Source organism: Geotrypetes seraphini, chromosome 2 (genome assembly GCF_902459505.1).
Source record: "Geotrypetes seraphini chromosome 2, aGeoSer1.1, whole genome shotgun sequence".
In the NCBI taxonomy this organism is placed as follows: Eukaryota; Metazoa; Chordata; class Amphibia; order Gymnophiona; family Dermophiidae; genus Geotrypetes; species Geotrypetes seraphini.
This window is the reverse complement of record NC_047085.1, coordinates 209,192,710-209,219,925: the sequence shown is the minus strand read 5'-3', so window position 1 is coordinate 209,219,925 and position 27,216 is coordinate 209,192,710. Positions and strand designations below refer to the sequence as shown.

At 48.6% G+C, this 27,216-nt stretch overlaps 1 protein-coding gene across 1 annotated transcript; it reads left to right on the top strand.

The window, feature by feature from the left end:
• The first annotated feature begins 32 nt into the window (after positions 1–32).
• PSMG4 (proteasome assembly chaperone 4) lies at positions 33–17,464 on the top strand. Its single transcript, XM_033934834.1, has 3 exons — positions 33–238; positions 10,821–10,896; positions 17,248–17,464. The coding sequence occupies exons 1-3, from the start codon at positions 65–67 to the stop codon at positions 17,367–17,369; spliced, it is 372 nt and encodes a 123-aa protein (XP_033790725.1). The 5' UTR covers positions 33–64; the 3' UTR covers positions 17,370–17,464.
• Positions 17,465–27,216: the final 9,752 nt, after the last annotated feature.

Sequence of the window (27,216 nt, the reverse complement as noted above, 5' to 3'; positions counted from 1 at the left end):
ACTGAAAGTGAAGGCCGCCCGCACGTGACTTGTAGCGTAGCTTCCCGAAGGCGTGCGTGTGAGGATGGAGGGGTGCGCTGCCGCAGTTCTTCCAGCCGTCTCTCTGCACAATTTCTCCGAGAAGATTTCCGAGCAGCAAGTTCACTTCCACGTTATGGGCATGGCAGATTGCTTCTTACTATGGATTGGGACTGCACCGACACTCTCTAATCTCGCTGTGGCTATGTGTAACAGATTTGTAAGTTGCCTCAGTCGTTCTGTAGTGTGGGTCGAACATGCGAACTAAAGGGTACAAAAACATAAAGCGGGGGGTGTTTTTTTTTTTTTTTTAGCGTTTTAACAATTTATTTCTTGATTAACGTCTGGAACCTAACTTCAGGACAAAAAATATATGCGACTTATGGAAAGCATGCTAGTGATGTTATAAAGGAAAATTAGTTCCTTGCATTGGCTGCAAAAATATAAAGGAAGGATTTGCAGCAAAATGTCTTAAACCCGGGCATGTTCTTACGTGTTGGATACGTTGGCAAAGGGTTTTCAAAGCTGGTCTTGACAACTGCACAGGTTCACATTAACACTATATTGGGTCGTACCAGGGACCTCCTTCTCTACCATTATTTCACATCTCATAGCAGAAAAGTGTAGAGTCTAGCTGTGAGTTTGGTACCAGTGTGATATCTTAGTGAAACCGTTGACTGTGTTCCATATGGGTGTCTAATAAAGAAACTGAGCGCACCATGAGATGGACCCCAAAGTATGGTTACTATATTTTTTCCACAGAGAAACTAGGACAGATGGCTGCCTGTTCTATATTCTTTACATGTGAGTGACATCATCCACAGAGCCCCGTCGCGGATAGCTTTTCAAGCAAACTTGATTGAAGATCTCAAATTTTGCTAATGCTATACCACACATGCGTGTGCCTTCCTGCTCCACTAGAGGGCGCGTCCCCTCCTCTAGGTCTTCAGTTCTTAGTTTTCCACGGAGCCAGAAAGCCCTGTCTCTCTTCTCTGCGTTTTTTTCTACGTGCCTTTCTTGCACCGCAGCTTCTTATTTTTACTTTGTTCGGGAGTCGCTGTGCTCTTCTTTTTGTTTTCCCTAGTTACCGTGTTTTCGGCGAATTGGGGGCTTCCGGTTTGCCTTGGCTGCCTGGCGTGGCCGCGGCCCTCTTTTTGACTTATGTCCCGGCCCTTGATCGGGTTTTAAAAGCGCACTCAGTGCGGTCGGGTGATTTCAGTCACTGACCCGCACTGCTGGTGCAACTTGTGCCTTGGAGTCGACCATCCTACGGGCTCTTGCCCTTGTTGCTCTACACTCCAACCTCGGGCTCTCAGGAGGTGTCGAATGCGGATTGCGGAGCTCTTCGCTATGGAGACTGATCTGCCTGCGGGCCCGGTCTTGGCCTTGGGAAAATCTCCCTCGACCTCGAAGACCTCAATGGCCCCGGCCTCAAAATCCTCCACTGCAGGTAGGTCTTCTCTTCCGTCTTCAGGGTCGGTTCAGCTACCTAAGAAGCCCTTCTCGGAGTCTCTGACTGTCCAGGCGGTAACTGCCTCGACAAAACCGCCTACTAAGGCCTCCAAGCGTGCCTCCACCATAAGGGAATACTCTTCCTTGAGGTCGCTCCCGGTGGAGCGCACTTCCGCACCTGTAGGGCCGAATATGGTCTCGGTGCTGATGTTTGAGGATATGCTTTAAGGCTATCATCTCCTCGCAGCTCTCCTCTGCTTTGGCTCGGCTTGCCACGTCCTCGACCTTGCTTGCAACGGAAAAGCCTGAGCATTGCCTCGAGGGTTCTTGGGGCATCTGTCTCGGCGTCTGTCCTTTCTGACTTTCCCCGCTTCCTTCGCAGTGGGAGCCCCCGCCACTCGGCCTCGTTCGAGACATCGGTCGAGGCGTCTTGCTCCCTCGTCCCGGAGACCTGCTAAGAAGCCCCAGGATTCCTCCCCGAGGCGGGGTAGATTGCCGGACCCTCGTACTACGGGGGTCCATTAAAGCCTCGGACCTGGTGTTGTCTGATCCGAGTCTCCGGCGGTCGCCGGTGTGGTCTCGCACTCCTTCACATGGGGCACCGGCGTCGGGAGCTTCTGCCTCTTTTTCCCGCCACTTGTCATCTTCCCGGGACCTGCGAGGGGGCTTCGTTGGTCCTTGGTGCCTCGGACCCCTGCGGGGACCTCTAAGCACAAGATGTCTTCGACTCCCCCGTTCTTTCAGCGGGGCTTCTTCGACGTCTGTGCTTCAACGTCTGTGCTTCCAGGCGGCCAAACAGAACCCATGGCTAGCCCAAATTGTGCTCGAGGCCCCCACCTACCTCGACTTCAGAAAACTACTCAAAACTCATTTATTCCAAGGACAGAATCCCTAATCCCCCATCTTTCACTTCTCTCACCCCTTCCACCAATGATCTGAACTCTCCTCTTAATCCTTATTGTTCACTCCCAACCTGCTAACTCCAGTGACTTGTACATTCCCTTCATGCTTACCTCAACGACTTCGTTGCTTGTAAATCAGATTAATTGATGTGAACCGCCTAGAACTCCCTGGGTATTGCGGTATACAAAAATAAAGTTATTGTTATTATTATTATTGTTGACATTGACATGCCTGCGAAGTACTCCCGAGAGGCTTCCCCCTCTTTTTCTGCTGCCTTGCAGTCTCGCTCGCCTTTCTCCCTTGAGGGTCAGTCTAAGAGAAAGTCCTCTTCTTTCACCAGATTTGTCCTGGACATGGGGAAGACGTTGAATTTGGACCTCCAGTCGGATTCCCGCTGTACCAAAGAATATTTGGAGGAGATGGAACTTCCCAATCCTCCTAAGGAGTCCTTGCAGCTCCCCTTGAATCTGGTGTTACAACAAACTTTTTTCCGCAACCTGGAGATTCCGTATGCTATCCCAGCCATTCTGTCTAAAATGGAGTCTCGGTACCGGACGGTCCCCTGTAAGGGGTTTGAGAAGGCTCAACTTTCCCACCAGTCTTTGGTTGTGGAGTCTTCCCTCAAGAAGTCTCACCCTTCTAAGGTCTATGCGATTGTCCCGGCCGGGAGGGCAGGACTATGGATAAGTTTGGCAGGCGCCTGTACCAAAATTCTCTGAAGGCTAACAGGGTCCTTAATTACAACTTTACTTTCATGTCCTATCTTAAGCAGTGCATTAAATAAATCTCTGCCATCCTTTCAGGATGACTTGCCGGTCCACCGCCATGTGGATTTCCTTTGGCTTCTGGATACCCTTTCGCAGCTTCGGCTTTACATGTTCCAGGCTTCGTATGATGCGTTTGAACTTTATTCTAGGGTCTCTGCCTTCGCTGTAGCCATGCGTCGCTTGGCATGGATACGCATAGTTGATATGGACCCGAACCTGCAGGAGTGGTTGGCGAATCTTCCGTGCTTGGGCAACAAACTCTTTGATGACTCCATCAAGGCGGCCACCAAGCGCTTCTCGGAGCACGAGCGCTTCTTTGCCTCCCTGGTTCGGGCCAAGGCGAAGCCTGCTCCTCCCAAATCGTATAGGTTGCCTCCTTGGCGCTATCCACAGAAATCGACGCCGGCGTTTTCTAGACCTCTGAGGGCTCCGCCGAAGCCGCAGACCCCGGCTGCGGCCAAGCCGGCGCCATCCTTTTGACTGTCTGGGCGGGAGGGGGCTGGCCTCAAGCCTTCTCCTCTGCCTATCGGGGGCCGTCTCAGCGCTTTCTTTCACCGCTGGGCTCTGATCACTGCGGACAAATAGGTCCTCTCCCTCATCAGGGAAGGGTATTCGCTCCATTTCCAGTCCTCACCTCCGGACACACCCCCATAGAGTATCCTTCGAGCGGTGCGCAGCTTCCCCTGTTTCTCCGGGAGGCTCGGGCCTTCCTTCGCCTGCGGGCGGTGGAGGAGGTCCCCTGTAAGCGGGGCTCCGGGTTTTACTCCCGGTACTTTCTGGTTCCCAAAAGACCGGGGACCTTCGCCCCATTTTGGATCTCCAGGGGCTGAACAAGTTTCTGGTCAAGGAGAAGTTCCGCATGCTCTCTCTTCCCACTTTATATCCCTTGATGAAGAGGGGGATTGATTGTGTTCACTGGACCTGTAGGAGGCTTACACTCATGTGCTGATTCACCCGCCTTTCGATGCTTCTTTCGCTTTTGGGTGGGGGACCTTCATCTGCAATATCGGGTCCTCCCGTTCGGGCTCGCTTCGTCCCCACGGGTCTTCACGAAATGCCTCGTGGTGATGGCGGTGGCCCTGAGGTCTCGAGGTCTTCAGGTGTTCCCATATCTCGACGACTGGCTGATCAAGGCACCATCGAGAGAGGGGATTATCTCAGCAACCCGTCAGACTATTATCTTCCTTCAGCGTCGGGTTCGAGGTAAACTTCCCAAAGTCCCAGTTGTGTCCCTCCCAGTCCCTAGTTTATTGGAGCCGTGCTGAACACGGTTCGCCTCTGGTCATTTCTGCCTCAGTCTCGGCAAGCCGCCCTCGTTCGGCTCAGTCAACAGGTCTCCCTGAGGGCTTCGGTCTCAGCCAGGCAGATGATGATCCTCTTGGGACACATGGCCTCCACCATTCATGTGACGCCCTTTGCCAGATTGCACCTCCGGGTGCCTCAGTGGACTCTGGCATCTCAGTGTATGCAGGATCGGGATCCCGTATCTCAGCACATTGCGGTGACTCCCTCCTTGAGACGCTTGCTCCGTTGGTGGACCGACTCTTTCAATCTTTCCAGAGGTTTACTCTTTCTCGTGCCTCCGCCTCGGCATACGCCTGGGGGGCTCATCTCAACGGCCTTCGGACTGAGGGTCCATGGTTGGATGTGGACCATCACTGCCACATCAACCTGTTGGAGCTCCGGGCGATGGTGGCTTCCGTCACTTGCTGCAGGATCAAATGGTCCTGGTGCATACGGACAGGTGGTGGTGTATTATGTGAACAAGCAAGGGGGTACGGGTTCCCTGTCGCTTTGCAAGGAAGTGCTTCGGCTTTGGGAGTGGGCGATACGCCACAACGTCTTCCTTCGCGTGGTCTACATCTAGGGCGAGCAAAACTGCCTGGCGGACAGGTTATGTCGCCTCCTTCAGCCACACGAGTGGTTGCTCCATTCCTCAAATCTGCGTCAGGTGTTTGCTTGGTGGGGGACTCCACAGATAGATCTGTTCGCTTCGTCCCTCAATCACAAGTTGCCTCGCTTTTGTTCCAGGATCTACTCCCCAGATTGTCTCGAGGTGGATGCTTTCCTTCTGGATTGGACGGGCAGGTATCTCTATGCGTTCCCTCCTTTTCCTCTGATTCTGAAAACTCTCGTGCACCTCTGATCGACTCGCGCTGCTATGATTTTAATAGCACCTCGGTGGCCCAGGCAGCCATGGTTCTCCCTTCTTCTCCAGCTCAGTGTCCGGGAACCTCTTCTGCCTGTATTTCCGTCTCTGCTGTCTCAGAGTCGGGGTTCGCTGCTGCACCCCAATCTGCAGTCTCTGCACTTGACGGCTTAGTTCCTTTCCACCTGACTTCCTCCCGGGGGCTTTCTCAGTCGGTGTGCGATGTTCTAGAAGCTTTTAGGAAAGCTTCCACTAGGCAGTGTTATTCTCAGAAGTGGTCTAGATTCGCCACATGGTATGTTTCCCAATGCGTTGAGCCTTTGTCTGCCTCTTTGTCCTCAGTGATGGAGTACTTGCTTCATTTGTCTCGGTCTGGGCTTAAGACGACTTCTATTAGAGTTCATCTCAGTGCAATTGCTGCCTTTCATCGGCTGCTCGATGGGAAGTTGCTCTCGGTCCATCCGCTGATTTCTCGCTTCCTGAGGGGCCTCTTGAATGTTCATCCTCCTCTCAAGCCTCCCACGGTGGTTTGCAACCTTAATGTGGTTCTTGCTCAATTAATGAAACCTTCATTTGAACCCCTGGATAGGGCCCATCTGAAGTTCCTTACTTGGAAGGTGGTGATCCTGATTGCTCTCACGTCTGCTCGCAGGGTCAGTGAGCTACAGGCTCTGGTTGTGGACCTGCCTTTTACTGTCTTTCATCATGACAAGGTGGTCCTGCGTACTCATTCTAAGTTCTTGCCTAAGGTGGTTTCGGGTTTCCACCTTAATCAGTCTGTTGTCCTTCCGGTGTTTTTCCTAAGCCCCATTCTCACCCTGGGGAAGTGGCACTTCACACTCTTGACTATAAACGGGCGTTGGCTTTCTATCTTCATCGCACCCAGTCTCATCCATCAACTTTTCTTGTCCTTTGATCCTAATCGGTTGGGGCGTCCTGTTTCCAAGCGCACCTTGTACAACTGGTTAGCTGCTTGTATTTCCTTCTGCTACGCTCGGGCTGGTCTCTCGCTGCACGGTCGGGTCACGGGGCATAAGGTCCAAGCGATGGCGGCGTCTGTTGCTTTTCTCAGGTCCACGCCTATTGAGGAGATCTGCAAGGCCGCCACTTGGTCTTCGGATCATACCTTCACCTCTCACTATTGTCTGGATGCTTTTCCCAGACATGACGGCCAATTTGGTCAGACAGTTTTGCGTAATCTGTTTTCATAAATTGCCAACTTTCCCTCCGTCCCTTTTTGGTTAGCTTGGAGGTCACCTACATGAAGAAAATATGCTGCCTGCTTGTCCTGGGATAAAGCACAGTTACTTACCGTAACAGGTGTTATCCAGAGACAGCAGGCAGATATTCTTGCAACCCTCCCACCTCCCCGGGTTGGCTTCTTTGCTAGCTATCTGAACTGAAGACCATGAGGAGGGGACGCACCCTCTAGTGCAGGGGTGTCAAAGTCCCTCCTCGAGGGCCGGAATCCAGTCGGGTTTTCTGGATTTCCCCAATGAATATGCATTGAAAGCAGTGCATGCAAATAGATCTCATGCAGATTCATTGGGGAAATCCTGAAAACCCGACTGGATTCTGGCCCTCGAGGACCGACTTTGACACCTGTGCTCTAGTGGAATGCATGTGTTGTATAGCATTAGCAAACTTTGATATCTTCAATCAAGTTTGCTTGTAAAGCTGTCCGCGACGGGGCTCCATGGATGATGTCACCCACATGTAGAGAATATCTGCCTTCTGTCCCTGGATAACACCTGTTACGGTAAGTAACTGCTTTTCTGACCTCCAGGCGCCGTCTGGAGGGCCTTCGAGCATGTGCAGATGTATGTGATGTCATTCATATATGCTCGGAGGCCCTCCAGACATGGCTGGGAGGTCGGAGCTTTCCAAAATCCAGATAAACTACAGGGTTTTGGAAAGTCCATTTGGGCACACAGACAGTTCTCTTTTAGAGTGAAGAGTCTGGGACTGGTTTTCCTGAGTCTTGAACTAAGTTTTCTCCTTAATAAAATGCTGAATTATGTTTAATTGCAGACCTGACTTATCTCATGTTCTAGCCTGCCTACACTGAGTGGGCATTTTAGCCTCATGGTTCTCTCAGCAAACACAATATTGTATTCAACCCTCCTGGACATGTAACAGAAAGACTGCAGGGCTTAGATAAGTGACCTGCTAGTGTGACCGATGATTGTTAAGAAAAGTAACACGTGAGAAGTTTTTCTAGCGTTCAGTTGTATAGCCAGAAAAGTGTATAAATATCACTGTAACTCCTGGTTTCGGGACTTTTGAAGCTGCCACTTGGGGGTTCAGGAGTCTGCATATGCTGAATAAAACATCTGTGCTTTCTTCAAGTTTCTAAGTTTTGTTGTGGCTGACCAAAGTGACCTTTCAAGAAGACATGTCTGGGTTTTCCCAGATGGCTGGTAACCCTACTCCAAAGTAAGCTCTTTGGGTTAGGGAACTGGTTGAGTAGAAGGCAACAGAGGGTAGTAGTCAATGGAGATATCTCTGAGGAAAGGGATGTTACCAGTGGTGTGCCTTGTTTGGTTCTTGGACCTGTTTTTTAAAACATTATTGTAAGCAATGTTGCTGTGGGGTAAGATTTGCTTCTTTGCGGAAGATGCCAAAATCTGTAATAGACACCCCTGATGGTGTGAATAACACCTGAGGAAGGACCTGGTGAAATTTGAAGAACGGTCTGAGATTTGAAAGCTAAGATTTAATGCTAAGAAATGTAAGATCATGCATTTTGGCTTCAAAAACCTGAGGGAACAGTACAGTTTAGGGGGTTAAGAACTTTTGTGCACAAAAGAGGAGCGGGATTTGGCTGTGAGAGTATTTGATTTAAAGGTAGCCAAACGGGTTGAAAAGAAGACAGTGAAAGCTAGAAGGATGCTAGGGTGCATAGGGAGAGGTATGGCCAGTAGGAAAAAAGATATTGAGGCCCCTGGTGAGACCTCATTTAGAATATTATGTACAATTCTGGACAACTAATCTTCAAAAAGATATAAACAGGATATAGTCGGTCCAGAGGAATGCTACTAAAATGGTTGGTGTTCTTCATCATAAGATGTATCGGGATAGGCTTACAGATCTCAATATGTATACTTTAGAGGGGAGATATGATAGACATTTAAATACATGCGTTCATGAATACATGAGGCAAATTTTTCATTTGAAAGAAGCTTTGGAATGAGAGGGCATAGGATGAAGTTAAGAGGTGATAGGCTCAGGAGTAATCTAAGGAAATACTTTTTTACAGAAAGGGTGGTAGATTCGTGGAATAGGGTGGTGGAGACTGAGTTCAAGAAAGCATGGGGGACAGACACATTGGAGATCTCTTAGGGAAAAGAGGAAATAGTGGATGCTGTAGATAAGCCATTTGGTCTTTATCTGCCTTTGTTTCTATGTAATAGTTTGCAATACATAATAGGGCAAATAACCTGCACTGAAACTTTCCTTCACTTAGTATGTGTACAGGTCCATTTGTACCAGTGAATTTGTCCATTCCAGCCCAAATTTTCAAAGGGATGTTTTATGAGACTATCTTTGCCAGAGATACACAAATCCAATTCATAGTTACCAGATGCTAAAGAAAAAGATCTTGGTATCATCGAAGACAGAACGCTGAAATCTTCTGCCCAAAGTGCGTTGGTAGCCACAAAAGCAAACAGGATGCTAGGAATTGTTAGAAAAGGGATGGTAAATAAGACCAAGAATGTTATGTCTTTATCACGCCATGGTGTGATCTCATCTTGAGCTTTGTGTTCAATTCTGGATGCCGTATCTCCAAAGATATAGCAGAATTAGAAAAGGTTCAAGGAAGAGCAACCAAAATGTTAAAAGGGGTTGGAACTTCTATCATATGAGGAAAGACTAAAGAGGTTAGGGATGTTCAGCTTGAAAAAGATGGCTGAGGGGAAGATACAATTGAAGTTTACAAAATCCTGAGTGGTTTAGAACGGGTACAAATAAATGTTAGATTGCACCGGTTCCAGTATAAAAACCCCTGGGGTACTCCACTATTCATCTTCCTCCATTGAGAGAAATGGCCATTTAACTCTACCCTCTCTTGTTTTTCTCTATTTTAACTACTTAATCCACAACAGAACATTGCCTCATATCTCATGGTTTTTAAATTTCTTCACAAACCTCTCATGAAGGGCTTTGTGAAAAGCTTTCTGAAAATCTAGATATACCTTTAGAGAAGCACCAAAGGTTTGGTCGTTCTGAGTCATGGCCCTTTTTGTATAGAAAAAAACAACTATAAAATATAAGATTTATTTGTCTTTATAAAACGTAAGCATATCGTATTACTGCCAATGTATTAAGATCTCAAAAGATTTCTCAGTTTGGAATGAATGAGTGGAATGGAAGAGAATATTCTTTCTATGCCAGCAGAAGCTACTTCTGTTAAAAGTGAAATCATTATTTCAACAGTCTCTACATCCAAGTGCTTAAGTGGCCTCCACTAGTTCACTGGTGTGACTTTCTTTAAAACATCAGCAAACATTTTTTGAATGGTTTCTCCTTGGCTTAGTTTATTATAGTTTGCATTACAGATGGATGATTTCTGGATACCCATGTCATAGCTAACACCTCTTTTCAGTATTTAAGGTTTGACCTTGATACCAGATATTGACAATATTTGCAAGAAAATGAGCTGGAGATGGTCTTGTACTATTCATTTTTCTAATGCTTGTAATTTAATTCTGTCATTGTGCAGTTCTCTTTTTAAGTATTCAATTCCTTCCAAATTTCAAAGCATCAATAATAAAACAGCTATTTTTTGTATTTTGTTTAAAGCTTCAGAAATAAGTCTTGGGATTCTTAGCATATCTTCAGCATTTATTTTAAGCCAAAGGTTGAGGATTTTTGCTTTAACAATATCGATTTTATCTCAATTTTGTTCACAAACTCATCAGAATAGGCAAGTTCCTGATATACTGTTCAAAACTGTCCACTACAGAGTTCCGTCTAACATCTGGTGGGAGTGTTAGCTTGGTTTCACCCATTCTTTTCAAAGCTGCTGCAGCAAAATTGTTACAGACGTATTTAGCAATTTCAACACCATTGGTCTTTATTTCTGAGGCACTGAAGTCTTTGGCTAGGAGGTACAGCAAATGAGCAACTGCAACCATATGTTATTAACGTGGTATTCTCTTCCTCATTTAAATTTCATCTCATCTTGGATGCTTTTGCGGCTACTTCCTTTAAATATTCTGCTGTGTGTGTGGTATCAATTGTTTCTACAAGAAAGACATTCCCTCCTTCTGTTAAGCATACAACAGGATCATTGTGGACATTATTCCACTCATCAAAACTTAGGTTAACAATTTTACCTTCTAGACCTGTTGCACATTGCTCTATTTCTCCATCATACACTTTATTCAGCAGTTGCTCTGTGTGGACATGTAGAAAGCTTTGACAAGTAATATTTGAGCACTTATTTTGTTACAGTGATTTTTTTTTTTTTTTAAATGCTTCTGCAGTACCTGTGAGTAGATAGGATCTCATGATTGTTTGTTTTACAGGATCCAGTACCAGTGTCCACATTACTGCTTGGGGACACATCTGATACCACTTCAAGCTCTTTTGCCCAGAGATTGGGTATGTTCTTGTGATGTATTAATTGCATTTTTTAAATTGAGAGGTCCTATTTTGTATGCATTTTATAAACAAAGTAGGGAACCCTAAGGGCTCCTTTTACGAAGTTGCTTTAGCAGCTTTAGCACGCGCGATGTTTAATCACACGGTACCGTGCTAGCTGAAAAACTACTGCCTGCTCTAGAGGAGGCGGTAGTGGCTAGCGCGTCCAGCGGTTTAGCGCTTGCTATTACATGCTTTAAACGGCTAATGCGCCTTCGTAAAAGGAGCCCTAAGTCTCTACAGCTGTTTCAAGCTTAATTCATCAGAACTATTGCATCAGTTTTCTTTCCCTTTTTTTATTTGTGTGTGTACACAGCATTATTCACTGATCATAATTATTTCACATGTTTTCAATGACTTGGGTTTCCCCCTTACAAGAACATCCATATTTTCTGCAGTTTTCTTATCTGCTGCTGTGAACATCGATTAGAGGATTACACATGGGCCCAATATTTCATATGAATCTGGCCATCATTTGGATGAGAAGAGAGCAAATTAATATGCTCTGGAGGGTGGTAGTTAAAAGAAAATGCCAATTATGAATTGTAAACCATTTTTCTGTTGATTTGAAAGTGAGCAAGAGTGGGTGCCTCCAAACAACTCAGTAAAAAATGCCCAACCTTTATCTATCCTTAATAACCGACAGATGTCATAGACCTCAGTGGCGACACTTTTCACATGGGATTCATCCACTAGCTCTCCTGCCTCCCCATAGGTTCATATTTTCAATTTATTAACTAGAAAACAATTTTTGGAGGAATTTTTATTCCTAAATTTTGCAATACTCGGATTTTATAACTCATCAAATGTATTCCACATTTAATAATCAGTACTTATCTGCATATTTATCTCCACCATGGACCTGCTGCCTTTTTGACCATGTTTCGCTATCCTGCTTTAGGGTGCAGTTCTATGGAGAAAATTGCTATTAGCATAAAAAAAGCAACCTTTCACAAAAAATCTTCATACAACAATCGCTATGGCCTAGAATCACCTCGGATATCTCAATCCATCATCGTATGTTTTTTCAAAAAAGGCAATCCCAAACTAATCCCTCCTTAGAGGTCACATGACTTGAGGGAACCAATGAAAGTGCTGATATCACTGATATCACAGTAGTGGAGTCCAATCCAACTCTAAATTTAATCCATTAGGGTAGTTTCAAGTTTATTTAAAATTTAATTTGACTGCTTATCACATTTTCTAAGCAGTGTACAATTGTATCTAGGACAAATATCTATCACTGTTCTTTATAATTAAGCAAATCTTCCACAGAACCACCTTCTTCCATCTCAACATGGTCAATAATACTCCAACAGATATCCTCAACTGAATGTTTATTCACCCATTGGGATTTGAACAGAGCACCCAGGTTTTTGGTGATTATGCATGATTTATGTTCATTCAATCTTATTTTAATCAGCCTGGATGATCTTTTCATATAAACTAGGTTACAAGGGCATGTAATATGTAAACAGTGCTATCACAATTAGTATTAGATTGAATGTCCTCTACAGCAAGAGCACACCATTGGCATCTGCCACATTTTGAATATCTGTCAAATATTCAATAGTGTCCAAATAATCCAATCACTTTTAGGTCAAAATCTCATCCATGGTCTTGCCTCTCTTAAATGCAATAATAGGAAAAATAGGAAGTTGTTGAAAACAATCATGCACTGTTAAGATTTGCCAATACTTTAAAATTAGAGTAGTGACTGCTGTTTGGTTTTGGTTCTGCCTGATCTTTCTCAATCTTTTTCTGAATTATGCTGCACATACTTCAATAACAGATCTCTCTGTGCAAATAAGCCATTTTGATAACTGAAGTTGGATAATTTTTGCTTTAAAAGTATCTCTCACAGTTGAGCCTGAAATTCAAAATCCATATCATTAGAACAAATGCTTCTAATACAGAGAAATTGATTGATTAAATGGAAAATTGTTCCTAGCTACCGTTTTGTGAAACCATGTTAAACCAATGTCTGATACAGATCAAGCCCGTCTAATACAAAGAAATTGATTGATTAAATGAACAACAAAAAAGGTCTGTCACTGTAAATTGCAGCTTAGATAACGTGTTAATCTAACATATACCGTATTTTTTGCCCTATAAGACGCACCTGACCATAAGATGCACCCAAGATTTAGAGGAGGAAAATCTTCTGAACCAATTTCTCCCTGCCAGGCTCTGCAACCTATCGCCCCTCTGGTGGTCTAGAGGTGGGCTGGAGGCAGGCAGGGTCCCCCTTATCTTAACTCCTCCAGCGGTCCAGCGCTGTAGGGCAAGAACTTTCAACTTCCTGCCCTTCCCTCCGGCTTTCTTCCCAGTGGCAGCAGCAGTCGGAGCGGCAGGAAGGCAGGCGTGAGTTTTTTGTTTCCTGCCTTGTCCTGTGCTGCTCTGTGAATGGTGGCCCAGCGCTGTAGGGCAGGAGCTTTCAGCTTTCAGCCTCCTGCCCTTCTATCCTGCTTTCTCCCGAGTGGCAAGCAGGCAGGTGCGAGTTTTTCACTTCTTGCCTTCTGCGCCGCTCTGTGAATGGCTGCCTCCGTTCTTGAGAACTGGTGCAGCCATTCACAGAGTGGCGTGGGACAAGGCAGGAGGCTGAAAGCTCCTGCCCTACAGTACCGGACCGCCAGAGGGAATTAAGGTAGGGGAGAGGGGGTTAGTTAATATTCGCTCCATAATGTGCTCCCTTATTTCTACCCACTTTTTGGTGGAAAAAAGTACATCTTATAGAGCTAAAAATGAGTAGTATCCTGAAAATATTATGATATTGCTATTACCTGTGGTTAAAAAAAGTAAGTCTAAATTTACTCAGTGATTCCAAAATAGTATGATTGGTGGAGATTCTTGTGAATCTTTGGAACAAAGTACAATATATTCTAGGGGTGTTTGGATATAATGTGCAAAGAGAGCGCTTTGCATTGGATGTAATTATATTGGACAGGAATGCTCCCCTAACAATACCCCAAAACTGCAAAAATGTGAGCAAATCAACTTCCAGAGTTACTGAAGGCAGTGTGTTCAGCTCATTAACCTGACTGGCGGCACAAAGTTTGCAGGCTGCAGCATGGAGAAGCTGGATTCTGGTCTGGAACACCCCGATAAGTTGCACCCAGATCAAACTCTCCCCCCCAGTTATGCCATTATGTTCACATGAGGTCACAAAAATATTGGGAGTGCTTAGGCACCCACAGAGCTGGCACCAATGATTGCAATCCTCAAACAGTTGGCTGAAATGCTCTTCAAATCTATTAATTCTCAGACACTTTAATTTCAATCTTGCCTGCTTGATATACCGTATTTTCGCGGATATAACGCGCACCATTGTAAAACGCGCACAGGGGTATAGCGCGCAGAAATCACGATGATATGTACAAAAACTTTTCTATACCGCGCTCAGGAATATAACGCGCATGCTGCCCGACTCTCCTCTGGCCACCCCGACTCTCCTTTCGCCCTCCCCGACTCTCCTCTGGTTGCCCCGACTCACCCTGACTTTCGGTGCACTGCCCCGACTCTCCTCTGGTTGCCCCGACTCACCGTTCACCCGCCCTGACTTTCGGTGCACTGCCCCGCCTCTCCGTGCCTGTCCCCCTTGAAGATCTGCCTGTCCCCCCTTGAAGTCCTGTCCCCATCCTGAAAGCCTGATGCCCCCCCTCGACGTCCGATTCTTCTCCCCCCTCGGCAGGACCACTCGCACCCCCACCCCGAAGGACCGCCGACTCCCCGACAATATTGGGCCAGGAGGGAGCCCAAATCCTCCTGGCCACGGCGACCCCCTAACCCCACCCCGCACTACATTACGGGCAGGAGGGATCCCAGGCCCTCCTGCCCTCGACGCAAACCCCTCCCCCCAACGACCGCCCCCCCCCCCAAGAACCTCCGCCCGTCCCCCAGCCGACCCGCGACCCCCCTGGCCGACCCCCACGACACCCCCACCCGCCTTCCCCGTACTTTGTGTAGTTGGGCCAGAAGGGAGCCCAAACCCTCCTGGCCACGGCGACCCCCTAACCCCACCCCGCACTACATTACGGGCAGGAGGGATCCCAGGCCCTCCTGCCCTCGACGCAAACCCCCCTCCACCCCAGCCGACCCGCGACCCCCCTGGCCGACCCCCCCACCCCCCTTCCCCGTACCTTTGGAAGTTGGCCGGACAGACGGGAGCCAAACCCGCCTGTCCGGCAAGCAGCCAACGAAGGAATGAGGCCGGATTGGCCCATCCGTCCTAAAGCTCCGCCTACTGGTGGGGCCTAAGGCGCGTGGGCCAATCAGAATAGGCCCTGGAGCCTTAGGTCCCACCTGGGGGCGCGGCCTGAGACACATGGTCGGGTTTGGCCCATGTGCCTCAGGCCGCGCCCCCAGGTGGGACCTAAGGCTCCAGGGCCTATTCTGATTTTCCCACGCGCCTTAGGCCCCACCAGTAGGCGGAGCTTTAGGACGGATGGGCCAATCCGGCCTCATTCCTTCGTTGGCTGCCTGCCGGACAGGCGGGTTTGGCTCCCGTCTGTCCGGCCAACTTCCAAAGGTACGGGGAAGGGGGGTGGGGGGGTCGTGGGGGTCGGCCAGGGGGGTCGCGGGTCGGCTGGGGTGGAGGGGGGTTTGCGTCGAGGGCAGGAGGGCCTGGGATCCCTCCTGCCCGTAATGTAGTGCGGGGTGGGGTTAGGGGGTCGCCGTGGCCAGGAGGGTTTGGGCTCCCTTCTGGCCCAACTACACAAAGTACGGGGAAGGCGGGTGGGGGTGTCGTGGGGGTCGGCCAGGGGGGTCGCGGGTCGGCTGGGGGACGGGCGGAGGTTCTTGGGGGAGGGGGTTTGCGTCGAGGGCAGGAGGGCCTGGGATCCCTCCTGCCCGTAATGTAGTGCGGGGTGGGGTTAGGGGGTCGCCGTGGCCAGGAGGGGTTGGGCTCCCTCCTGGCCCGATATTGTTGGGGAGTCGGCGGTCCTTCGGGGTGAGGGTGCGAGTGGTCCTGCCGGGGGGGGGGATGTATCGGACGTCGGGGAGTCGGCCGGGCAAGAGGGCTTGGGCTCCCTCTTGCTCCGATCGTGGATGCGGGTGCGGGTGGGAGCGCGTGCGAGCGGTCGTTCGGGGTGGGGGTGCGAGCGGTCCTGCTGGGGGGGTGAATCGGGCGTCGGGCGGGGTGGGAACTATGTTTAAAAACTTTTGTATACCGCGCTCAGGCATATAACGCGCGAGGGGTATGCGCGGTACGTAAAATCACGTATAACGCGCGCGTTATATCCGCGAAAATACGGTAATTACTGCAAACAATCTCTTAAGTGTGATTACTCGGGTGTCTCATTAATGGAATTTTCTACTGTTGACAGACCCAAATAAAGTGAGTTTCTAAAATATGTAGAAGTGTTGTAGAATCAATATTAGCATTACTGTAATTTTTAATGTTTAATACTTAGTCTGACAAGCAGGTCCAGGCAGTTTACAAAAATAGTAGTATGTATAAGCTTTAAATCTTTTGGTGTCACTCAGAGCTTTCTCATTCATACTGCATCCCTTTATATGCAAAAGGTTAGAGACCACAGACTGAAACAGAGAATCCTATCTCTGCTGTTTGTTTCTCTAATCTATTAATTCTCAGACACTTAAATTCTCTAGCTTTCAAAATAGACATTTTCTAGCTCTCCTTATTTTCTAACCTAGATCTCTCCCACATGACCCTTTCCCTACCCGTATGGCAAGCCACACTCTCAACCTTATCCTTATTCATTGCTCAGAACCCCATACCATCTCTATCTGTGCTGCTACTTTCTTGGTCAGATCACCTGATTAGTGCTACACTTCTTCCTCTTGCCATGTGGTCTACTGCACCCCAGTTTTTTATTTGTTCCATGCCCACCACCCTAGCCCCTACAGTCCCAGTGGTTTAACTTGTGCCTCTATGGATGAACTTTTACAATTACTCTGCCTTCTTTTGACCCATTCCCACTAACCAGGAATACTGTTCTGTATTTGTGGCCCAGATTGGCTTGTTTTGCGAGAGGATGCTGGGCTTGATGGACCTTTGGTGTTATCCAGCATGGCTCTCACATAGCTTTCCAATTTAGTTACCTTTTACAAAGCAGGAATAAAAAACAGTAGTGTTATAAGCAGTTCAGATGTTTAGACACATCTGTGCATAGTGTTACAGTAGCATGTATTCCTTTTCAGTTAAAGAGGCAATGGAATTGTTGAGATATACCAGTAAGTGCACCCAGTCATGGAAGCCCATAGCATATTTACTGTTTTCTCCATAAGAAGGATTTGATCTGAAGAGTAAAATGGAAACATTTTAAACCATGACTGTCTTATCTTTTTTAGCCAAGAAGACAAAAAAACAAGTTTTTGTCAGCTACAATCTTCCACTTGCAGATGGTAACTTCATACTACTCGTTGAAAATAGAATCAAGAAAGAAATGGAATCTTTTCCTGAGAAGTTTTGATAATTTTTGCACTCCGAAAGACATTCATATTATATCTCTTTTTAATAAAATGATAAAAATACGGTATACTTTTTTCTGTTAAGGGCAATGCTTTACTTTTTTGATTCTCTGTAATATTATGCATAAGATGTTCCAGCATGTTGAGCAGGGCAAAGCAGCGCCTGATCCTTAAGCACTGTAAGCAAGTTTGTATTTTTACAAAAAAACTTTCAGACTATCCACAATAAATATGCATTTACAAAAACAGTGTCTCATGCATTTTCATTGTGGATAGCTTGAAATCCTGGGTTGCACTACTTAAGAACCAAAGGGATCATAAGAACAGCCATATTGGGTCAGACCAATGGTCCATTGAGCCCAGTACCCTATTTCCACAAGAGCCTAGCCAGGGACCTTTTACTAAAGCTTAGTTTGTGCATTAATTTTGTTAGTACGAACTAAGCTTTAGTAAAAGGGCCTAAGATACTTAACATTGCCATAAAACATTGGTGCAGGTGTACATTTCACACTTTGATTACTAAGGAGCTTATGTTGACAGAATTCCACTTTTCATTATAAAACCTCTTCTATCACTTCCCTTTGAAAGCACTTAATCACTAACATCTAAGTGTGGAGTACAAGCATTAGTCTCAGATACTAAGTTTTGCTTTGTATCTCAAGGATCAATCCTTAATTATCTCTGTGAATCTGAAAAGACATACTGAAGTAAATTGACATTTCAAATAGTAGCAAATCCCTAGGTCCTAATGGTGTTAATTTTGAATAATGAACTCATATGAACTTAAACCTTGTACTAATAACCTACTATAAAAATCTAAGGCCTGGAACTTAGTAGACAATATAATAATAATAACTTTATTTTGTATACCGCCATACCCAGGGAGTGCTAGGTGGTTCACATCAGTTAATTAAGGTTACAAACAATGAAGTCTTTTTAGAGTTAACAGTTTAGGAATGTACAGGTCATTGAGGTTGGCAGGAATATACATTTTAGGAATGTACAGGTCATTGAAGTTGGCAGAAATATACATGAGTGTACAGGAGGAAGGTAATATTTATTTACAGGAAAAAATAGGAAAAAAATACAGGTCCTTGAAGTTAACGGGTTAGAGTACAATAAGAAGGAGTAGGTGGAGATTCACGTGCATTGATGGGAGTTGAAGAAGTATAAGAGGGTGTGTTAAGGGTTCTGTCCGTGGAATAAGTGCGTTTTGAGTTTTTTCCTGAAGTCAAGGTAGGTGGGGGCGTCGAGCACAATTTGGGCTAGCCATAGGTTCAGTTTAGCCGCTTGGAAGGAGAAGGTTTTGTCAAGGAACCTTTTGAAATGACATAGTTTTAGGGAGGGGAAGGCGAACAGATGGATTCTGTGGGGGTTCTTATTGTTGTAATTTAGGTTGAAGTGTGGGTTGAGGTAGCTTGGGGCTATACCAAATACTGTTTTGTAGCAGAGGCATGTGAATTTGAATGGAAGTAGGTGAGAAGTGGTCTAGTGATAGAACTGCCTGAGGTTGTAGGATTGAATCTCAGTGCTGCTTTTTGTGACCCTGGCCAGAAGTTTTGCTACCAAAGGTCTAATTAATGAATATCCTTTTAAATGGCAATCAAATGGCAGTAAAAATATTACTGGACATATTCTACATTAATCATAACCAAAATATTATAGACAAAGTTAAGAAACTCTATTTCAAATGGAAACCTAAATGGCTCTCTCAGTGGAGCAGAATTGAAACAATATGTCCATTGTTCCTTTGGCATTATATATGCTTAATATGATACCAATATTTTAAGTCACATTAGAGAATGACACGGGGAAAAAATCTGTCCCCATCACAGCCATTCCCTTCCCCGCCCTGCCCCGCTGCATCCATAGAAGCCTCAGTACTGCAATATTTAGCTTATTCCTTCCTTATAAATCAAAGCTCTGGTTGCTGAACTGGAGAAAGATGGTCAGCTGACAGGGCTTTGTTTATACATTTTTATCAACACAACTAATATACTACTTCTTTAGCACTCTCCAGACCAGTAGAGGTTAACTTTACGAATGGGTATATATCTAATCATGACCAGCAGGTGGAGACTGAAAACAAAACTTTGGGACAGTATATCCTAGCCCCTCCTCTCTATTTCCCTCAGTCTTCTTTCAGTCTCCAGCAGGTGTTGATGTGATCTGTACCCATCTCCCTTGGTAGGGCTGTTGGAATTTGTTTATGGGGTTTATTGTCCCTGTTTTTGGCCGGACGGAGCTTGGGCGGACTCTGTTTGGGGGTTCGTCCGACCTCGGGGGTGTCAAACCCGGCGGGTCACGAGCGGGGTCCCTCCCCCCACTTCCTCCACCTCCCCACATTTTTTTAGAGGAGCCTCAGCAGTAAGCCTTGCCCCCTAAATCAAGCAAGGCATATTGCTTCGAGAGCCTGTGGAGTCTGTTCTGTAAAAAAAAAAAAAAAAAATCCTGAGGTAGTGCTGGTCTGAAGGGTTGTTTCCCTTTAAGAAAACTGTATTTTACTGTATTTTTTCATGTAACCGGCACTTTTTTCTAGCTAGGTCGCGTATGGAGCAATTGTGCCCTTCTCCGGGGGAGTAGGACACAAATTTAGTCCAGCCGCGAGGCACTCGCGGCCGGCCTGAACTCGGCTGTTTGGGTCGGTGAGGTGGTGGAGCTCCGTCGGCAGCGGCTGCAGGCGCCCAGAGCTCCCCGCCGATGGTGCCTCGCGAGTCGGCAGGGAACGGTGGGGAAGCCCGGTCTTCTCCGTCCGCCCACGGAGGGAATCCCCGAGCCGCCGACGGTCGGGTTTTAGAGGATTCCCTCTCAGCTGATTTTTTGACAGCTGATGCCGGCTTGCCTGCTTTAGCGGCTGAGACTATTCAGGTTTCTCAGCCGCTTCAGGCTATGGAGGGAGTTTTTTTGGCGGGAAAACCGCCATCTTCTCTGTCTGGCCCCTCCATTTTGTCTTCCACCTCAGGTGACCTTCCCCCTGTTTTGACTATGCAGGGGCAAGGTTCTGCTGGGTCCCCTGCTGCGGCTGGGGGTCCCGGTTGCGCCCAGGGGGTTTCGGGGGATGGGGTTTCCTCCGCGCTCCCTGCGGCTTTGCCTCTCTCGTCTGACGTGACGTCCCCTCCGCCGCCTCCCTTGTCCAAGCGTCCGCGGGTGTAGTGGGACGAGAATTTGTGGTCGGAGGAACGTGTCGGTCTGGAGGAGGACCTGGACCCTTCGGAGGAATTCCAGGACCCTCTGGAGGGGACGGAAGCTGGCGGCGGGTTGTCGGATTTCCCGTTCTCCAGTGACGAGGCGTCCGTTGTGCGCCTTTTTCAGAAAGATGAGCTGCCTGACCTTATTCAGCAGGTTTCTTCGGTTTGGCGTTTTGAGGACGCGCCGCCGGGGACTCCGCGTGTGGGGGACCCCCTGTTACGGGGGATCCGTTCCGTTTCCCGCTCTTTTCCTATGCATCAGGATATTCGGGATATTATTCTGGAGCAGTGGAAAACGCCGGAGACGCCGTTTCGGCTGGCGCGCAGCATGGCTCGCCTGTATCCCATTCCTGAAGGGGATCGGGCTACGTTAGCTTCGCCAGTCGTGGATGCGGTGGTCTCGGCACTTTCCTAGCGGCATACCGTGCCTGTTGAGGGCGGTTCTGCCTTGCGGGACTCTGAGGAGCGCAAATTGGAGAACATCCTTAAGCAAAATTTTCAGGTCTCTGCCTTTGGGGTCCAGGCGGCTATTTGTGGGGGACTGGTCGCTCGCGCCGTGTTTCGGTGGGCGGAGCGGGTCTTGGATCGAGAGTCTGACGACTGGTCTCTGGTGGATCAGGAGGTAGCGAAGATTGAGATGGCGGCCTCATTCCTCTCAGATGCTCTCTATGACTTGGTGCGGATCTCGGCTAAGTCTATGGCTTTTGGCGTGGCCGCAAGGCGTGTGTTGTGGCTGCGCGCTTGGGCGGCGGATGCTGCGTCCTAAACTAAGCTTACTAAATTTCCCTTTCGGGGGTCGTTTTTATTTGGAGAGGACTTGGATAAGTTGATTCAGACTCTGTCGGACTCGAAAGTTCCCCGTCTGCCGGAGGACCGTGCCCGCCCGGCGTCTCGGGGGGGTGCGGCCCGGGGGCGTTTGCGGGAATTTCGCAAGTATCGCCCTGGGCGTGGGGGCTGCTTCTTTCCAGTCTCCGGGGTTTTCCCGGGGTCGGTTCTTCCAGCGCATGCAGCCTTTTCGGGGGGCCCGTCGGGGGGCAGGGAATCCCTCCGCCGGTTCCCCCGCTTCCCGTCCTGCGCAATGACTCCTTGCCGGCGCCCCCTTTGGTTCCGGTGGGGGGCCCGGCTGCGCAAATTTTTCCCCAAATGGGCCGAGATCACGTCCGATCAGTGGGTCCTTGAGGTGGTGCGGGACGGTTACGCTCTGGAGTTCACCCGCTCTCTGCCGGACCTTTTTCTCGCTTCTCCATGTCAGACTCCATGGAAGACGCAGGCTTTTCGTCAGATCCTTTGTGGTGGCCATAAAGGAGGGGACCTTTCGGCCCATCCTGGATTTGAAAGGGATCAACAGAGCTCTCAAGATTCCGTTTTTCCGCATGGAAACGCTGCGGTCGGTCATTCTGGCGGTTCAGCCGGGGGAGTTTCTTACGTCTCTCGAGCTGACGGAGGCCTACTTGCAGGTTCCAATTCGGGCCTCTCATCAGCGCTTCCTTCGCTTTGCGATCTTGGGGCGGCACTTTCAGTTCTGTGCGCTTCCCTTTGGTCTGGCCACGGCTCCTCGGACGTTCACTAAGGTAATGGTGGTCGTCGCAGCAGCCTTGCGGTCGGTGGGCATCCTGGTTCACCCCTACCTGGACGACTGGTTGATTCGGGCAAAGTCGTTGCAGGAGAGCTCCCGGGTTACGGCTCGGGTGGTGGAGTTTCTCCGGTCGCTGGGCTGGGTGGTCAACCTTTCCAAGAGTCGGTTGGTCCCGGCTCAGCGTCTGGAGTGCCTTGGGGTTATGTTCGACACCTCCTTGGGGTAGGTCTTCCTTCCAGAGGCCCGGGTGAGCAAATTGCAATCTCAGATTCGCCTGCTTTTGGCGTCCCGGGGTCCTCGGGCGCAGGATTTCCTCCAAGTCCTGGGGTCAATGGCGGCGTCCCTGGACGTGGTGAGGTGGGCGCGGGCCCACATGCGTCCTCTTCAGTATGCTCTGCTCCGGAGGTGGTCTCCCCGGAGGCAAGATTTGGATGTTCCGGTTCCCCTGCGAGGCTTGGCGCGCTGCAGTCTGCGCTGGTGGCTCCGGACCCCTCACCTGGTTCAGGGGGTGGGTCTGGATCTCCCGCGGTGGACGGTGCTCCTTACGGATGTGAGTCTCCTCGGTTGGGGGGCTCAGTTTATGGGCCACTCAGCTCGGGGCACCTGGTCCGCGGAGGAGGCCTCCTGGTCGATCAACGTGTTGGAGACCAGAGCGGTCAGGCTGGCGCTGTTAGCTTTCCACTCCCTTTTGCTGGGCAAGTCGGTCAGAGTCCTGTCGGATAATGCCACGGCGGTGGCTTATGTCAATCGTCAGGGGGGCACCAAGAGCACTCCTGTGGCGCAGGAGGCGGCTCGGCTCATGGTTTGGGCGGAGTCCCCTCTGCTGGACCTCTCGGCCTCTCATATAGCCGGAGTAGAAAATGTTCAGGCAGACTTCCTCAGTCGGCACTTTCTAGATCCAGGAGAGTGGTGTCTCGGCGCCGAGGCGTTTCAGTTGATAGTGCAGGCTTGGGGGCAGCCCCTGATGGACCTGATGGCCACGGGTGGCAATGCCAAAGTGCCCCGCTTCTTCAGTCGTCGCGGGGACGGTCTGGCCGAGGGTCTGGATGCTCTGGTCCAGCAGTGGCCAACGGAGGGGCTGTTGTATGTGTTCCCTCCTTGGCCGCTGGTGGGCAGAGTACTTCTTCGCATTGTTCACCATCCGAGTTTGGTGGTGCTGGTGGCGCCGGATTGGCCTCGCCGTCCGTGGTATGCGGATCTGGTGAGGCACCGGGTGACGGATCCTCTTCCTCTGCCTCTCTCGGACGACCTTCTGATGCAGGGTCCCATTCCCATGTTCGACCCGTCTCCCTTCTGTCTTACGGCGTGGCTCTTGAAAGGGGTCGCCTTAGCAAGAAGGGATATTCAGACAAGGTGATCTCTACACTGTTGGGGTCCCGGAGGCTTTCTACCTCTCGGGCTTATGTGCGGGTTTGGCGTCTATTTGAGGAATGGTGTCGGGCGCGGGGAGTGACCTCTTTTCGCGCTTCTCTGCCTATCATTCTAGAGTTCTTGCAGGATGGCCTGGATAGAGGCCTGGCTTGGTCTTCTCTCCGGGTTCACCTTGCGGCCCTGTCGGCCTTTCGAGGGTTGGTGTCAGGTCAGCGTTTATCGGCTCTTCCTGATGTGATTCGATTTTTGCGGGCGGCCAAGTTGCTTAGGCCTCCCCTACGGCCCTCGGTTCCCTCTTGGGATCTTATTCTGGTTCTCTCTGTTTTGGTGCGTCCGCCTTTCGAGCCCTTGGACGACTGTTCTTTGATGGACCTTACTTTGAAGGCGGTCTTTTTGGTGGCCATTACGTCTGCTAGGCGTGTTTCTGAGCTACAGGCTTTCTCTTGTAGGGCTCCCTTCTTGGAGTTTTCTAGGGAGCGGGTCGTCTTGCGGCCTGTTCCTTCCTTTCTGCCGAAGGTTGTTTCTCCTTTTCATGTCAATCAATCGGTGGTTCTCCCGGTCTTGGGTGGTCGGGAGGGCTCTTCTGAGCAACGGCAGCTGCGCAAGTTGGATGTCGGTCGGGTCCTTCGCTCTTATGTGCAGCGGACCCAGGAATTCCGGAAGTCCGATCATCTCTTTGTCCTCCTGGCTGGTCCTCGTCGGGGAGCTGGCGCTTCTAAGGCTACTATTGCGCGCTGGATCAAGGAGACGATTGCTTCCGCTTATCTTCTGAAACAGCAGCCTGTTCCGGAGTTTCTCAAGGCTCATTCCACTCGGGGTCAGGCGGCTTCTTGGGCTGAGTCGTCGCTCGTGCCTCCAGTGGATATTTGTAAGGCTGCGGTTTGGTCCTCCTTGCATTCCTTTGTTCGTCATTATCGGGTTGATGTGCAGGCGCGTCGGGACGCGGTGTTCGGTGAGCGTGTACTGGTATCGGCCCTTCGGGGGTCCCGCCCGTGAGAGGGACTGCTTTGGTACGTCCCATTCGTAAAGTTAACCTCTACTGGTCTGGAGAGTGCTAAAGAAGGAGAAATTAGGTTCTTACCTGCTAATTTACTTTCTTTTAGCTTCTCCAGACCAGTAGAGGTCCCCACCCTGTCTGTTGTTGTTGTTGTTGGGGCTGTTGCGCGGGCAGTTTTTGGTTTTTGCTGCGGGTTCTAGTATTTTTCTAGGGCCGGGGAGAATTGAAGAACAGCGGCTGTGGCTCGGCTGGCTTAGCTGGCGAGCTGTGGGGACATTCTTCCTTCGGGAATTTCTCCTCTGCATTTTCCAACAGCATTTTTGGGTATGTTATTTGTTACTCCTTTCGGAGTATTGTGTTTTCTCTCTGTTTTTTGTCCAGTTCTTGGTTCTGCTTGGCTATTCGGCAGACTGAGGGAAATAGAGAGGAGGGGCTAGGATATACTGTCCCAAAGTTTTGTTTTCAGTCTCCACCTGCTGGTCATGATTAGATATATACCCATTCGTAAAGTTAACCTCTACTGGTCTGGAGAAGCTAAAATAAAGTAAATTAGCAGGTAAGAACCTAATTTCTCCTTTTTCCTAAAGAAAAAGAAAATAAATAGAATTTTTTTTTTCTACCTTTGTTGTCTGGTTTCTGCTTTCCTCATCTTCTCATTCAATTCCTTCCATTCACTGTCTGTCTTCTCTCTGTGCCTTCCATTTGCTCTGTTACTGTGTCTCTCCCTTTACTCCACCCCCAGTTGGGCTGGCACCCATCTTCTTCCCTCTGCTCCCCCATAGTCTGGCATCTCTGTCTTCTTCCCTTCCAGCATCTCCTCCACACTCTTCCCCATTTCCCTTCAGTGTCATTTCCCTACTCTCTTTTCCCCATTTCCCAGCGTCTTCTCTCTTTCTTCCCCAGTTTCCTTTAGGCGGCTTCAGCTTCTTCTCTCCATCCCCCCAGCACCCTTCGCGCAGTCCAGCAGCTCCCTCCCACCGGCCAACTGTATATCTCCCTCCCTCCCTTTCCCTTTTGTGGTGAAACTGGCGATTTCTATAAGGCTATGTGTGCTGTATTACAGCCGGAGCATTGAAGTCGCGTTGTGTTGCCTGCTGGAAAAGTCTCCTCCGATGCAACCGGAAACAGGAAGTTGCATCAGAGGAGACTTTTCCAGCAGGCAATGCATCGTGACTTCAAGGCTCCGGCTGTAATACAGCACATAGCCTTATAGAAATCGTCAGTTTCGCCACAAGCGAAGGTAAGGGAAAGGGCAGGAGGGAGCTGTTGGACTGCAAAGGGTGCTGGGGATGGGGGGATGTAGAGGAGAAGGTACAGTTTTGGCACAAGAGAGAGTAAGGGAGGGAGGGATGGAGATGCACAGCCGGCAGGAGAGAGGGGACTGCTGGACTGCACACTTGTTAATCGCGCATGCTCACCATTCACTGCTTCACAGGAAGGTGAATGGCCTTGTCCCCGATCTCAAGGTGACCTTTTTTTTGGTCACCATTTTGGCGGGTTACCCACAGCTAGCCGCGTGTAACAACCACCATGTCATTCTCTAGTCACATTTCTATAAAGAGATTAATAAATTATCATTTATTTGGAATGATAAAACACCAAGGATTGCACTAACAAAATTATACCTGCCCAAGAATCAAGGAGGAGTAAATTTCTAAACTTTTACCAATAGCATGAGTCATTCATTTTGGCTCAAGTATGAGATGGAAAATACATAGAAACATAGAAAAAAAGCTGCAGAAAAGGGCTATAGCCCACCAAGTCTGCCCATTCCAAGTATCTCCCCCCCTGAATTTACTCCCTTAAAGATCCCACGTGAGTATCCCATTTTTTCTTAAAATCTGTCACGCTGCTGGCCTTTATCACCTGGAACGGGAGTCTGTTCCAATGAGAAAAAAGCAGCAGAAAAGGGCTATAGCCCACCAAGTCTGCCCATTCCAAGTATCCCCTCCCCTGAATTTACTCCCTTAAAGATCCCACGTGAGTATCCCATTTTCTCTTAAAATCCGTCACGCTGCTGGCCTCTATCACCTGGAGTGGGAGTCTTCCAATGATCCACTACTCTTTCGGTGAAGAAGTACTTCCTGGAGTCGCCATGAAACTTCCCTCCCCTGATTTTCAGCGGATGCCCTCTGGTGGTCGAGGGTCCCATGAGCCAGAAGATATCATCTGACTTGATGCGTCCCGTGATGTACTTATACATTTCAATCATATCTCCCCGTTCTCCTCTTTCCTCAAGTGAATACAGCCGCAATTTCCTGGTGGCCATCCGCTGAACCGACTCGATCCTCAGCACTGTCCAGGAAATCAGCACGCAAGTGTAATATCAAGTTTCAAGTTTATTAAAAATTTGTTTGACCGCTTAATCCAACTTCTAAGCGGTTAACATAATAAAATTACACAAAAACATATTAAAACAGGGAAGACAAATTGTTTTTTACACCTAAGCAGCAACAGGACCAGCCACCACTACCGAGAGCCCTTTGCCTTTGACTGTCTGCCAAGTCTCTTCCCTGAAGAAGCCCTTTCTGGAAACGTCAATCGCTCCTCCTAAACTTACTTGCTCCACTTCATCACTGACGCTGAAACCGTGGATTGAAGACAAAGTTTTATTTTATTTTTCTTTCCAGCTTATGATTTATCTTTAATCTTATCTATTGTTTTGCCTTTTGTCTTTGTTTTGTTCTATTTCTATCATTTAAATTTCTCCAGAATTC